At 43.5% G+C, this 14,162-nt stretch overlaps 1 protein-coding gene across 1 annotated transcript in view; it reads left to right on the top strand.

The window, feature by feature from the left end:
* The window catches only part of LOC143769481 (SLAM family member 9-like), a 152,172-nt gene extending 138,453 nt beyond the window's left edge, over window positions 1-13,719 (top strand). The window contains exons 7-8 of the mRNA XM_077258098.1: window positions 11,032-11,112; window positions 13,352-13,719. Of these exons, the coding sequence (XP_077114213.1) occupies window positions 11,032-11,112; window positions 13,352-13,414 (144 nt within the window). The 3' untranslated portion in view covers window positions 13,415-13,719. The remainder of the gene's footprint in view (window positions 1-11,031; window positions 11,113-13,351) is intronic.
* The last annotated feature ends 443 nt before the right edge of the window (window positions 13,720-14,162 follow it).

Here is a 14,162-nt window from a genome sequence, read left to right as displayed (position 1 = left end):
TCTGTGTAGAATCTACTGTGTAGATAAGCTCAGCTAACTCTACTGCTAGCACAGCTGCACAGAGTTCCAGTCTGGGTACTGTGTGTTCACGGAGTGGGGCCAGTTTTGTCCGGCTCATAACAAGCCTTACGTGGCACTGTTCATTGATGTCAGTAGTTTTCAAATACGCCACTGCTGCAATTGGTTTGGTTGAGGCATCGCAGAAGATACAAAGCCTGTGCATCTTGATTTCTGTTGATGGCACAGAAGCATATGGTCGTGCCACGTAGAGACTTGACAAGGCTTCTAAAGAGTTCTTCCATCTTACCCACAAGTCTCTTTTCTCGTTGGGAAGCTGATCATCCCAATCGGATGTCTCTTGGGTGAAGTCTCTCAACATCATTTTACCTTGGATAGTTACAGGGGTTACAAATCCCAGAGGATCGTACAAGCTGTTTACAAAGGACAGGACGCCTCTACGTGTGAAGGGTTTCTCTTCTTCACTGATCTGGAAGGTGAATGCATCCTTTTTCAAATCCCAGAGTAAACCCAGGCTCCGCTGCATGGGAAGGGAGTCCGTGCTTAAATCCAAGTCTTTTAAATTGGTTGAGTAATCTTGAGAGGGAAAGGCTGCCATTAGTTTTTGGTTGTTGGAAGCAATTTTGTGCAACCTCAAATTGGATGAAGCGAGCATTTCTTGTGCCCTTTTCAGGAGACTGACTGCTGACTCATCTGTGGGTGTGGATTTCAGGCAGTCATCTACGTAGAAATCCTTTTCCACAAATGATCTTACATCCGATGCATACTTTGCTTCACCCTCTCTGGCTGAATGTCTAAGGCCATAAATAGCGACAGCAGGGGAAGGGCTGTTCCCGAAGATGTGTACCTTCATACGATATTCCACGATGTCCTTGTAGGGGTCATTATCGCCGTACCAGAAGAACCTCAAGTAGTTTCTGTGTTCTTCTTTAACAAGGAAGCAGTGAAACATCTGTTGTATGTCAGCCATAAATGCTACTGCATCTTTGCGGAAACGAAGAAGTACTCCCAGAAGTCTGTTGTTGACGTCTGGACAAGACAGGAAGACGTCGTTTAAAGAAACACCTTCGTATCTGGCACTTGAGTCAAATACCACTCTTATCTGACCTGGTTTCTTCGGATGATACACGCCGAAAATAGGTAAGTAAGTACCAACATTCCTCGGAATCTTGAAGTACAGGTGCAATTTCCGCGTGGCCACTCTGGAATATTCTCTCCATGAAGGTAAAGAAGTGTTCTTTTGTTTCTGGTGCCTTCTGCAGTTTGCGTGTAAGGGAGACAAATCGACTGTAGACAAGTTCTCTGTTGTTGGGTAAGCGTTGCCTCCGTGGTTTGAATGGTAAAGGTGCGACCCAACTCTTTGATTCATCTCTTACTATCTCTCGCTCCATGATGTCCAAGAACAGTCTGTCCTCTATGGACGTTGCTACCTGGTTGTCTTCTCTTGTCCTGTGGAAAACTGTGCACCCTATATGATCTTGCTCACCGTCGCATGCATGGTCTTCACAGGAAGGATCAGCTAATGGACAAGGTGGAGGGGTGTGGTGTGGCAATTCTTTAATCAGGAAACTGCTCTCGCATGGCTGGAAGAGAGACGGACGTCCATTCTCGAGGGTATTGGTGAGCATGCTGTTGACTGAAGTTGGCCTGTGTGCTCCACCCAAACAGACGTCTCCCACAATGACCCATCCTAGGTCAAGTCTCTGAGCATATGGGGCATTTTGTGGGCCGTTAATCTGTCCTCTAGCCTTGTGGACCCGTAGTCTGTCTCTTCCGAGGAGTAAGACGATAGGAGCTCCTTGGTCAAGCTCCGGTATCAGGTGAGCTATACATCTCATGTGGGTGTGATGAGCTGCTACCTCTGGTGTAGGTATCTCAGACCTGTTGTTGGGAATCTGGTTGCACTCCAGTATTGATGGCAAGGATAAGCAGGTTTGACCGTCCATAGACTCTACTTTGAATCCAGTCGCTTTCCTCCCCGCCGTCTCGACAGTACCTGCACATGTCTTCAAGGAGTACGGAGAGCCGGGACCAGCAATGTTGAAGGTGTCGAAGAGAAAGGACTTAGCTAGAGACCTGTTGCTCTGATCGTCCAAGATTGCATATACCTTGATTGCCTTATCCCGTTGGCTCGCTGGGAATACTCTGACAAGACAGATCTTCGAGCAGGATCTTCCTGCTACGAGTTCCTTGCAGATCTCTGTACACTGAGAAGTGACCACTGGGGTGTCCATGTCAGTGTCCATCTGTTTTTCGGCAGACTCTTCTACTCGCGACGATACCCCTGAGGGTGGTCCAGGATGTAAGGCGGTGTTGTGCTCCACACTACTACATTCTGTGCATTTCACACTGGTTTCGCAGTTCTTGGCGAAGTGTGAGGTCGTCGCGCAGCATCTGAAGCATATCTTGTTTTCCTTTAGGAAACTCTTACGGTCTTCTAGAGACTTCTCCCTGAAGGCTCTACATTTTAGTAGAGGATGAGGTTTCTTGTGTAGGGGGCAGTGTTTGCTGAGATCTTAGGGTTTGTTCTCGTCTGGAGAGGATTTACTTGCCCTGTAAGGAAAACCTGTGGAGGTAACATTAGTTTTGTGGACTGCCACTGGTGTTTTATTGGGTTTTACACCAGAGGCAGTGGTACATGACATAGTGAAATCGAAACTGGGGTCATTTCTAACTTTAGCTTGCTGAGCAACAAAGTCTACAAACACCCTGAAAGGAGGAAATAGTACCTTGTGAGCCTGTTTGTAATGGGACCCATGACTGACCCACTTTTCTTGTAAGTTGTAAGGGAGCTTTTGGACAATCGGGTTGAAACCCCTGGCAGTGTCAAGGAATGCCAACCCTAGTAGGTCACCTTCTGCCTGAGCAGCGTGTACCTCCATTAACAAGTCGCTCAGTTCCCTGAGCTTTTGATAACCCTTTATATGCTATCTTGGGAAAATCATCAATTCTTTTATACAAAGTGTTTTCTATAGCTTCTATTGACCCATAACATTCTTCGAGTCTCTCCCACACCATGCGAAGTCCTGTGTGTGGGTACTTTATGTTAATGTTCCTGATTCTTTTGGCGTGTTCAGCTGACTCGCTCCCAAGCCACTTAACCAGTAGATCTAACTCTTCACTACTGGAAACATGCAAGTCTCTGATGGCATTCTGGAAAGAGGCTCGCCATGCTCTGTAGCTTTCAGCTCGATCAGTGAACTTTACAAGTCCCTTGGTCACCAGCTCCCGGCGGGTAAAGAACCTTGCAAAGTTCATAGTGGCTGAGTCAGTGCTAACGTGAGCTGGTGTGCTGTTGTCATGCGGTGTGTGTGGTGCATCCTCATACCTGGTAGGAGCTTCTGGCTTAGGAAAGTCTGTATAAAACCATTCCGAAGCGAAGGGTGTCCCTGTCTGTCTGGGAGGAGGCTGTACCTTCTGTTCCGTAGGACGGTATTGGTGGTCGACGTCGTTTCGCAGTATACCTTCCTGCTTCCAGTACGGTGTTTGGAGGAAAGATCTCTGGAAATATGCATAGGCTGGTTGGTATAACGGATCAGAGTTGTCTTCAATTTTAGGATGTTGGTGGACATATTCTGAGATGCGTTGGGCTGGGTCCTGTCGATCAAGGTCTGGTCCACGTACATCGCTGCCTCCCTCGGATTCAGGAAACTCCACGGCTTCTAAGAACTCAGCTTTGGGTATTGCGGCTGCTGCTTCTTTTTCAGCGGAAAGCCTTTCTAAGGTCGCTTGCAGGCGAGCTCTTTCTGCTTCTTGCTCTGCTTGCAGGCGGGCTCTTTCTGCTTCTTGGCGGGCTCTTTCTGCTTCTTGGCGGGCTCTTTCTGCTTCTTGCTCTGCTTGCAGGCGGGCTCTTTCTGCATCTTGGCAGGCTCTTTCTGCTTCTCTATCTGCTTGCAGGCGAGCTCTTTCTGCTTCTTGCTCTGCTTGTCTTAACTTTAACTGCATCTCTTGTGCAGCGAAGGAGGATCTTACTTTCGCCGCCTCAGCTTCTGCTCGGGCGAGGGTGACAGACCTTTTCGAGGAAGACTTGCTAGAGCGGCTTGTTTGGGATCTCGTCCTGAGTGAAGATGCTCGACTTGCAGACATTTTATGTCCGTTTGCAGGCTGTAGGACGTCCCAGAGCGGGTAGGGATGACTTCAGCGTGCACTGAGATGTGTGGTGCTTGGTGGGCTGCACTCTCGGTACTTGTGACTGTATGGCGGCCGCTGCGGTATCTGCAGGCAGTGCGGTGTGGTACAAGCGGCTGCGTAAGTGGTATTTGCTATCGCTGGTGTCTAGCCTCCTTTTTACTGGCCTCCGCTCGTATTTAGCATCCGTTTTACTGTTCTGTCTTCATACACATCGATACGGTGTGTGATCAAACATACAGCATAAACCACTTCTGTCTTCCAAATTAAGCAGACTGTTCTCTGTAGTCTAACTTGTTTATTGGTAACAGGTATTGAAATGCGGTAAAACTATAAGAATATAAAAGATACGTATAAGTATTGAGCCAAATAACAATACAGCTGATACTTTACAACTAATAGAAAAGTATACAGGATGATGCAACTTCTACATATAACTACATACAGCAAGTGACTGGTAATAGATTTCCTAAGTACTAGCTGCTATGCAATAATCACATTAGTAGAACACTATATTGCAAGAACAGGGATAACAATCTTACCGGATAAACTTAACCCGGGTGGCAAGTAAGTGAAGTAGTTCCAACACAGCAGATTAACACGAGTGTACAGGAAAATACACAGAGAGAAAATGGGGGATTCCCCTATCCCATGATGCTTTGGTGCAATCCCATAATGCAACACTCTAATAATCACTAAGAAAAACACAGGTAATAAATTTATCCACCACTGGGTGGTGCTTTAACACAGCAAAAAACCAGAACTATGGTACTAAAACTCTTTAATGGATATATGAACCACGCTGTCCTATTAGAAGGACAGAACATAAGGTCTGGAGACTGGCTAGGCCACTCCATGACCTTAGTGTGCTTCTTTTTGAGCCATTCCTTTGTTGCCTTGGCTGTATGTTTTGGGTCATTGTCTTGCTGGAAGGACCCAGCCACGACCCATTTTTAATGTCCTGGCAGAGGGAAGGAGGTTGTCACTCAGGAAGGATTTTATAGTACATGGCTCCATCCATTCTCCCATTGATGTGATGAAGAGGTCATGTGCCCTTAGCAGAGAAACACCCCCAAAACATAATGTCTCCACCTCCATGCTTGACAGTGGGGACGGTGTTCATTGGGTCATAGGCAGCATTTCTCTTCCTCCAAACATGGCGAGTTGATTTAGTCACAAAGGCCTCAATTTTTGCCTCATCTGACCATAGCACCTTCTCCCAATCACTCACAGAATCATCCAGGTGTTCATTGGAAAACTTCAGACGGGCCTGCACATGTGCCTTCTTGAGCAGGGGGACCTTGCAGGCACTGCAAAATTTTAAACCTTTATGGCGTAATGTGTTACCAATGATTTTCTTGGTGACTGTGGTCCCAGCTGCCTTGAGATCATTAACAAGTTCCCCCCGTGTAGTTTTAAGCTGATCTCTCACCTTCCTCATGATCAAGGATACGCCATGAGGTGAGATTTTGCATGGTGCCCCAGATCGATGTCGATTGACAGTCAGTTTGTAATTTGTCAATTTTCTTGCTATTGCACCAACAGTTGTCTCCTTCTCACCTAGCGTCTTACGTATGGTTTTGTAGCCCATTACAGCTTTTTGCAGGTCTATGATCTTGTCCCTGACAGCCTTATAAATCTCTTTGGTCTTGCGCATGTTGTAAGGGTTAGAGTCTGACTGATTTAATTGAGTCTGTGGACAGGAGTCTTTTATAAAGGTGAATATGTAAGACAGCTGTCTTTAATGCAGGTAACAAGTTGATTAGGAGCGTCAAACTGGTCTGTAGGAGCTAGAACTCTTAATGGTTGGTAGGGGATCAAATACTTATTTCTCACTGCAAAATGCAAATAAATTTATATAATTTATACAATGTGATTTTCTGGATTTTATTTTTGATATTCTATCTCTTAATGTTAAATTAACCTACCCTTAAAATGATAGACTGTTCATGTCTTTGTCAGTGGTCAAACTTACAAAATCAGCAAGGGATCAAATACTTATTTCCCCCACTGTATATACAGTGGGTACGGACAGTTTTCAGACCCCTTTAAATTTTTCACACTTTGTTTCATTGCAGCCATTTGGTAAATTCAAAAAAGTTCATTGTTTCCCCTTAATGTACACTCTGCACCCCATCTTGACTAATAAAAAAACAAAACAGAAATGTAGAAATTTTTGAAAATTTATTAAAAAAGAAAAACTGAAATATCACATGGTCCTGACTCCTAAGTATTCAGACCCTTTGCTCAGACACTCATATTTAAGTCACATGCTGTCCATTTCCTTGTGATCCTCCTTGAGATGGTTCTACTCCTTCATTGGAGGCCAGCTGTTTAATCAAACTGATAGGACTTGCTTTGGAAAGGCACACACCTGTCTATATAAGACCTCACAGCTCACAGTGGATGTCAGACCAAATGAGAATCATGAAGTCAAAGGAAGTGGTCAGGGAGCTCAGAAACAGAATTGTGGCAAGGCACACTTCTGGCTAAGGTTACAAAAGAATTTCAGCAGAACTCGAGGTTCCTAAGAGCACAGTGGCCTTCATAATCCTTTAATGGAAGAAGTTTGGGACCACCAGAAGTCTTCATAGATCTGGACATCCAGCCTTGATGAGAGAGGTAAAAAAGAACCCCAAGATCGCTGTGGCTGACCTCCACAGGTGCAGTAGGCAGATGAGAGAAAGTTCTACAAAGTCAACTATCACTGCAGCCCTCCACCAGTCAGGCCTTTATGGCAGGGTGGCCCGACAGAAGCCTCTCCTCAGTGCAAGATATATGAACACCCACATAAAGTTTGCTAAAAACACATGAAGGACTCCCAGACCATGAGAAATAAAATTCTCTGGTCTGATGAGATGAAGATAAAACTTTTTGGTGATAATTCTAAGCGGTATGTGTGGAGAAACCCAGGCACTGCTCATCACCTGCCCAATTAAATCCCAACAGTGAAACATGGTGGCAACATCATGCTATGGGGGTGTTTTTCAGCTGCAGGGCCAGGATGACCGGTTGTCATTGAAGGAAACATTTCTGCAGCCAAGTACAGAGATATCCTGGATGAAAACCTCTTTCAGAATGCTCTAGACCTCAGACTTGGCCGAAGGTTCACCTTCCAACAAGACAATGACCCTAAGCACACAGCTAAAATAACAAAGAAGGCGACTTCAGAACAACTCTGTGACCATTCTTGACTGGCCCAGCCAGAGCTCTGACCTAAACCCAATTGAGCATCTCTGGAGAGACCTGAAAATGGCTGTCCACCAAAGTTCACCTTCCAACCTGACGGAACTTGAGAGGATCTTTAAGGAAGAATGGCAGAGGATCCCCAAATCCAGGTGTGTAAAACTTGTTGCATCATTCCCAAGAAGACTCATTGGCTGTACTAGCTCAAAAGGGTGCTTCTACTCAATACTGAGAAAAGGGTCTGAATGCTTATGACCATGTGATATTTCAGTTTTTCTTTTTTTTTTTTAAATTTGCAAAAATGTCTACATTTATGTTTTTTTTCAGTCAAGATGGGGTGCAGAGTGTACATTAATGAGAAAAAAATGAACTGTTTTGAATTTACTAAATGGCTGCAATGAAACAAAGAGTGAAAAATTTAACAGGGTATGAATACTTTAAAGGGGTATGAATACTTTCCGTACCTACTGTATATATAAAAAATCCTTAATGTTATCTTTCAGATTGATATAGTTTTGTTTCCTGTCAAACTTAAAACTAAAAAAATAAAAATAAGATAAAAACTGCAATGTTTCACTGAAAAATGTCACACAAGATGAGGTTAAAACTACATGTTCCCATCAGATCAACCAATACTGTATCTGGTTGTTAGACAACTGGCTGCAGCAGGAGCCTCCCAGCTCATGCTCCACTCAAATGCAATCCCTTAGTTTCATCATTTTGTTTGACCTTTTTTTTAGTTCTCCAGAATTATTAAAACTCAAAAATAATTCACTGGCAATTGGATCAAAATTTCATGTAAAAATCCCATGCTCCCCAGCAGGTCAGGTGAAAATAACTGTTCCCAACAGAATAATAGGAGTAATGTATCTGGCTGTAAAACAACTGACTATAGCATGAGCTTCCTCATTATGCAATGACCAGGTGAAAGTACCTGTTTCCAACAGAAAAGCCTACTAGTACTGGATATGGCTGTAAGACAACTGTCTGCAGTAGGAACCTTCTTATCCTCCCCCTTATGCAATTCTTTAATCTTATCATTTTGTTCAGGTTTTTGTTTGTCTTTTTTGTAGTCATTAAAACAAAAAATAAATCACTGAAAATATTATCAAATTTATAATATTTCATGAAAACATGCTATACTCACCCATAATAAACAGAAGATCCAGAAAAACGCAGTCATAAGTCCAAATACATAGAAATATACAAAAATGTATTTAATCATAACAAGTATAAAACAGCAGGATGGGAAATCCCCCCGTGCCGTCCACAGCACGTACGATCGGACAGGGGAAGGTACACACAAATATATCATTCACTGTAGATCATGGCAGCATTAGCATGTAATATATGTGAAAAAATAATAATCACGTATTAACAATCAACTGCAATGCCAACACGAGATATCACGATGAAAGTATATACATACCAGTGATTCAGTAACAGGGATGTGTATGCACCAAACACACCCTGACGCGCGTTTCGGCGAATGCCCCATTGAGGAAGGCTACAGATCTATGTCTTTCATAAACCCCAAACATTGAATAGCAGAAAATGTAGAAAGATCAGAAAACGAACTTGTGTTCTCTAGAATTCATGAAGGCTGTTTACTTATGGAACATGCAGAAAACCTATGTGTTAGAAATAAATAATTACACTTGTGCTCAAAAGTTTACATACCCCAGCAGAATTTTTTCCCTCTTGGCTTTTTTTCAGAGAATATGAGAAACTTTGAGAAACTATGAGAAACTATAGAAACTGAGAGAAACTTGCCATGTTTTCTCTTTTTAAATCATAATGACACCCCAAAACATCCATATAAACCTGATCAAAAGTTCACATACCCTGGTGATTTTGGCCTGATAACTTGCACAGAAGTTGACATAAAGGGGTTTGAATGGTTAGTAAAGGTACCATCCTCACCTGTGACCTGTTTGCTTGTAATCAGTGTGTGCATAAAAGCGGAGTGAGTTTCTGGGATCCAGACAGACTCTTGCATCTTTCATCCAGCCACTGACATTTCTGGATTGTGAGTCACGGGAAAGCAAAAGAATTGTCAACGGATCTATGGGAAAATGAAGTTGAACTGTATAAGGCTAGTTTCACACTAGCGTTTACCTGATCTGCGGCAGGCTGCGGACTTCCTCCGTGAAGCCCCGCCCTCAGCCGCACCTCCGCCGCTAGCTCCGCCTACTTCTGCATGCGGCCCGCATGCGGCCTCCGTACCAATCTTTAACATTAGGTACGCAGGTCGTGCGGCTGTATGCGGATGCTGTCGCATGCGTCATTTTGACGATGCAGAAAAAAAAATGCTACAGGCTGCGTCCTACGCTGGTCGCCGCATCGTCAAAACGACGCATGCAGCAGCATCCGCATACAGCCGCACGACCTGCGTACCTAATGTTAAAGATAGGTACGGAGGCCACATGCGGGCCGCATGCAGAAGTAGGTGGAGCTAGTGGCGGAGGTGCGGCCGAGGGCGGGGCTTCACGGAGGAAGTCCGCAGCCTGCCGCAGATCAGGTAAATGCTAGTGTGAAACTAGCCTAAAACAGGATAGGGATACAAAAAGATATCCAAGGAATTTATAATGCCAGTCAGCAGGGTTTAAACTGTGATTAACAAATGGAAAATCAGGGGCTCTGTAAAAACCACGGTCAGGTAGACCAACAAAAATGTCATGTAAAACTGTCAGGAAAATTGTTTGGGATGAAAAGAAAAACCCACAAATAATATCAGCTGAAATACAGAACTCTCTGAAATCTAGTGGTGTGGATGTTTCAAGATGCACAATAAGGAGGCACTTGTAGAAGAATGGGCTGCATGGTCGAGTCGCCAGGAGAAAGCCATTACTGCACAAATGCCACAAAGTATCTTGCCTTGAATATGCAAAACAGCACAAAGACAAGCCTCATAACTTCTGGAACAAGGTAATTTGGAGTGATGAGACCAAAATTGAACATTTTGGCCACAATCATAAACGTTACATTTGGAGACAGGTCAACAAGGCCTATGATGAAAGAAACACCATTCCTACTGTAAAGCACGGAGGTGGATCGCCGATGTTTTGGGGATGTGTGAGCTACAAAGGCACAAGAACTTGGTAAAAGTTGAAGGAATGATGAATGCAGCACGTTATCAGCAAATGCTGGAGGCAAATTTGCACTCATCAGCCTGGAAGCTGAAGGTTCTGGAGTGGCCATCTCAGTCTCCTGACCTCAATATAATTTAGCCACTCTGGGGAGATCTCAAGCGAACAGTTCAAGCTAGACAGCCCAGGAATTTACAGGAACTGGAGGCTTTTTGCCAAGAAGAGTGGGCAGCTTTACCATCTGAGAAAATAAAGAACCTCATCCACAACTACCACAAAAGACTTCAAGCTGTCATTGATGTTAGAGGGGGCAATACACGGTATTAAGAAATGGGGCATGTGAACTTTTGATCTAGGTCATTTGGATGTTTTGGGTTGTCATTATGATTTAAAAAGAGAATACACAGTAGTTTGACAATAAACGGCTTCACCTAACCACTAACGATGAGTGGAGAAAGAGTTTTGGTGTTATCATTCATATTCTCTGAAAAAAGGCCAAGAAAGCAAAAACTCTGCCGGGGTATGTAAACTTTTGAGTACAACTGTACAAGATGTAAATGATAGATGGACAGAGCACTGTATTATGAGAAATGATATATTTTTATTTCAGAAAACAAATTCTCAGAAGAAGGCAGCAGAGAACAAGCCCAACTCATTAGAAACTGTGTACAGTACGGTTCAATTAACAAAGGTAAAGTACACAGTGTCATTATCCTGTACCTCTAGTGTCAGTGTCATTGTCTCGTACCCCAAGAGTCAGTGTTATTGTCCCGTACCCCAAATGTCATTCTCATCCTGTACCCCAAGTGTCAGTGCCATTATCCTGTACCCCAAGTGTCAGTGTCATTATCCTGTACCCAAAGTATCAGTGTCTTTATCCTGTACCCAAGTGTCAGTGTCATTATCCTGTACCCCAAGTGTCAGTGTCAGTGTCCTGCATGCCAAGTGTCAGTGTCATTATCCTGTACCCCAAGTGTCAGTGTCATTATCCTGTACCCCAAGTGTCAGTGTCATTGTCATGTATTCCAAGTGTCAGTGTCATTATCCTGTACCCCAAGTATCAGTGTCATTATCCTGTACCCCAAGTGTCAGTGTCATTATCCTGTACCCCAAGTGTTAGTGTCATTATCTTGTACCCCAAGTGTCAGTGTCATCATCCTGTATCTCAAGTGTCAGTGCCATTATCCTGTACCCCAAGTGTCAGAGCCATTATCCTGAACCCCAAGTGTCAGTGTCATTATCCTTTACCCCAAGTGTCAGTGTCATTATCCTGTACCCCAAGTGTCAGTGCCATCAATCTGTACCCCAAGTGTCAGTGTCATTATCCTGTACCCCAAGTGTCAGTGTCATTATCCTGTACCCCAAGTGTCAGTGTCATTGACCTGTACCCCAAGTGTCAGTGCCATCAATCTGTACCCCAAGTGTCATTGTCATTATCCTGTACCCCAAGTGTCAGTGTCATTATCCTGCATCCCAAGTGTCAGTGTCATTATCCGGTACCCCAAGTGTCAGTGATATTATCCTGTACCCCAAGTGTCAGTACCATTATCCTGTACCCCAAGTGTCAGTGTCATTATCCTGTACCCCAAGTGTCAGTGTCATTATCCCGTATCCCAAGTGTCAGTGTCATTATCCTGTAGCCCAAGTGTCAGTGATATTATCCTGTACCCCAAGTGTCAGTGCCATTATCCTGTGTCCCAAGTGTCAGTGTCAATATCCTGTACCCCAAGTGTCAGTGTCATTATCCTGTACCCCAAGTGTCAGTGTCATTATCCTGTACCCCAAGTGTCAGTGTCATCATCCTGTATCTCAAGGGTCAGAGCCATTATCCTGTACCCCAAGTGTCAGTGCCATTATCCTGTGTCCCAAGTGTCAGTGTCAATATCCTGTACCCCAAGTGTCAGTGTCATTATCCTGTACCCCAAGTGTCAGTGTCATTATCCTGTACCCCAAGTGTCAGTGTCATCATCCTGTATCTCAAGTGTCAGTGCCATTATCCTGTACCCCAAGGGTCAGAGCCATTATCCTGTACCCCAAGTGTCAGTGCCATTATCCTGTACCCCAAGTGTCAGTGTCAATATCCTGTACCCCAAGTGTCAGTGTCATTATCCTGTACCCCCAGTGTCAGTGTCATTATCCTGTACCCCAAGTGTCAGTGTCATTATCCTGTACCCCAAGTGTCAGTGTCATTATCCTGTACCCCAAGTGTCAGTGTCATTATCCTGTACCCCAAGTGTCGGTGTCATTATCCTGTACCCCAAGTGTCAGTGTCATTATCCTGTACCCCCTGTGTCAGCGCCATTATCCTGTACCCCATGTGTCAGTGTCATTATCCTGTACCCCAAGTGTCTGTGTCATTATCCTGTACCCCAAGTGTCAGTGTCATTATCCTGTACCCCAAGTGTCAGTGTCATTATCCTGTACCCCCTGTGTCAGCGCCATTATCCTGTACCCGAAGTGTCAGTGTCATTATCCTGTACCCCAAGTGTCTGTGTCATTATCCTGTACCCCAAGTGTCAGTGCCATTATCCTGTACCCCATGTGTCAGTGTCATTATCCTGTACCCCCTGTGTCAGCGCCATTATCCTGTACCCCAAGTGTCAGGGTCATTATCCTGTACCTCTAGTGTCAGTGTCATTATCCTGTACCCCAAGTGTCAGTGTCATTATCCTGTACACCAAGTGTCAGTGTCATTAACCTGTACCTCTAGTGTCAGTGTCATTATCCTGTACCCCAAGTGTCAGTGTCATTATTCTGTACCCCCTGTGTCAGCGCCATTATCCTGTACCTCACATGTCAATGATTATGTTTCTAAGGCAATTATTATATGTTGAAGGATTGATATAATTAAATATACATGGTTTTATGACACAATAAACAAAAACTAATGTAATATTGCACATCGCTACTTTTTTTTTTTTTTTTTTCAGGAAAATCAGCAAAATGGAACTTGTGCCCAATCTGCAGGACCAAGTAACCATAGTGTCAGATAAAGTGAGCAAAAAAGATAAAATGTAAAAGCTTAAGTCTTGGACACTTAGAAAAATATCTTAACGCAAAAATGTCACCAGTTTTAACAATCAAACCTTGTACATTAATAAATAGATCTGGTAGAGCTGATGATGCTGATATGTTTATTCGGATAAACCAGAATGGTTGTACACATTAAGGCTGCCGTCACACTAGCAGTATTTAGTCAGTATTTTACATCAGTATTTGTAAGCCAAAAATCTGATGATGCCTAAGGGGGGCATCACAACTATCTAATATCTGAATCAGCGGACAATAAAACGTCCACACTTGTCATCTCTGAACTGCTACAGCGGTTCTCCCCTAGTCATAGCGATGATTCTAGTTTACATAACTTTTCTATATATTGTATATAATTACTATAGATTTTTCATTAAACCATGTCCACGAAGAACCTAAAATTTTGCCACCAACCTTCCAGTTAGCCATCAACCAGTATCCGCTACAATTTTGATCTTTTAATAGTATAACATTTTTCTTTAGAAAATGTTTTAAAGTCTGTAAATGATGAAAGTCTTGTGGTGATGACAATCAACAGGAAACACATTGGTGTTACGTTACTAAAATAGATATTAGGTTGAGAAAAATATGGTGAGTGCAAGATACGCTCGACACCACAAGAATGTTCTAAAATCTTAAAGTCAATGTGTTAGGGCATTTTCACAAAAAAAAACAAAAAAACAAACAAAAAGTTTTGAATTGAGCCTAAGG

Source organism: Ranitomeya variabilis, chromosome 1 (genome assembly GCF_051348905.1).
Source record: "Ranitomeya variabilis isolate aRanVar5 chromosome 1, aRanVar5.hap1, whole genome shotgun sequence".
Taxonomy (NCBI): Eukaryota; Metazoa; Chordata; class Amphibia; order Anura; family Dendrobatidae; genus Ranitomeya; species Ranitomeya variabilis.
Note: the sequence above shows the minus strand (reverse complement) of the source record. Positions and strands in the feature narration are given on the sequence as shown.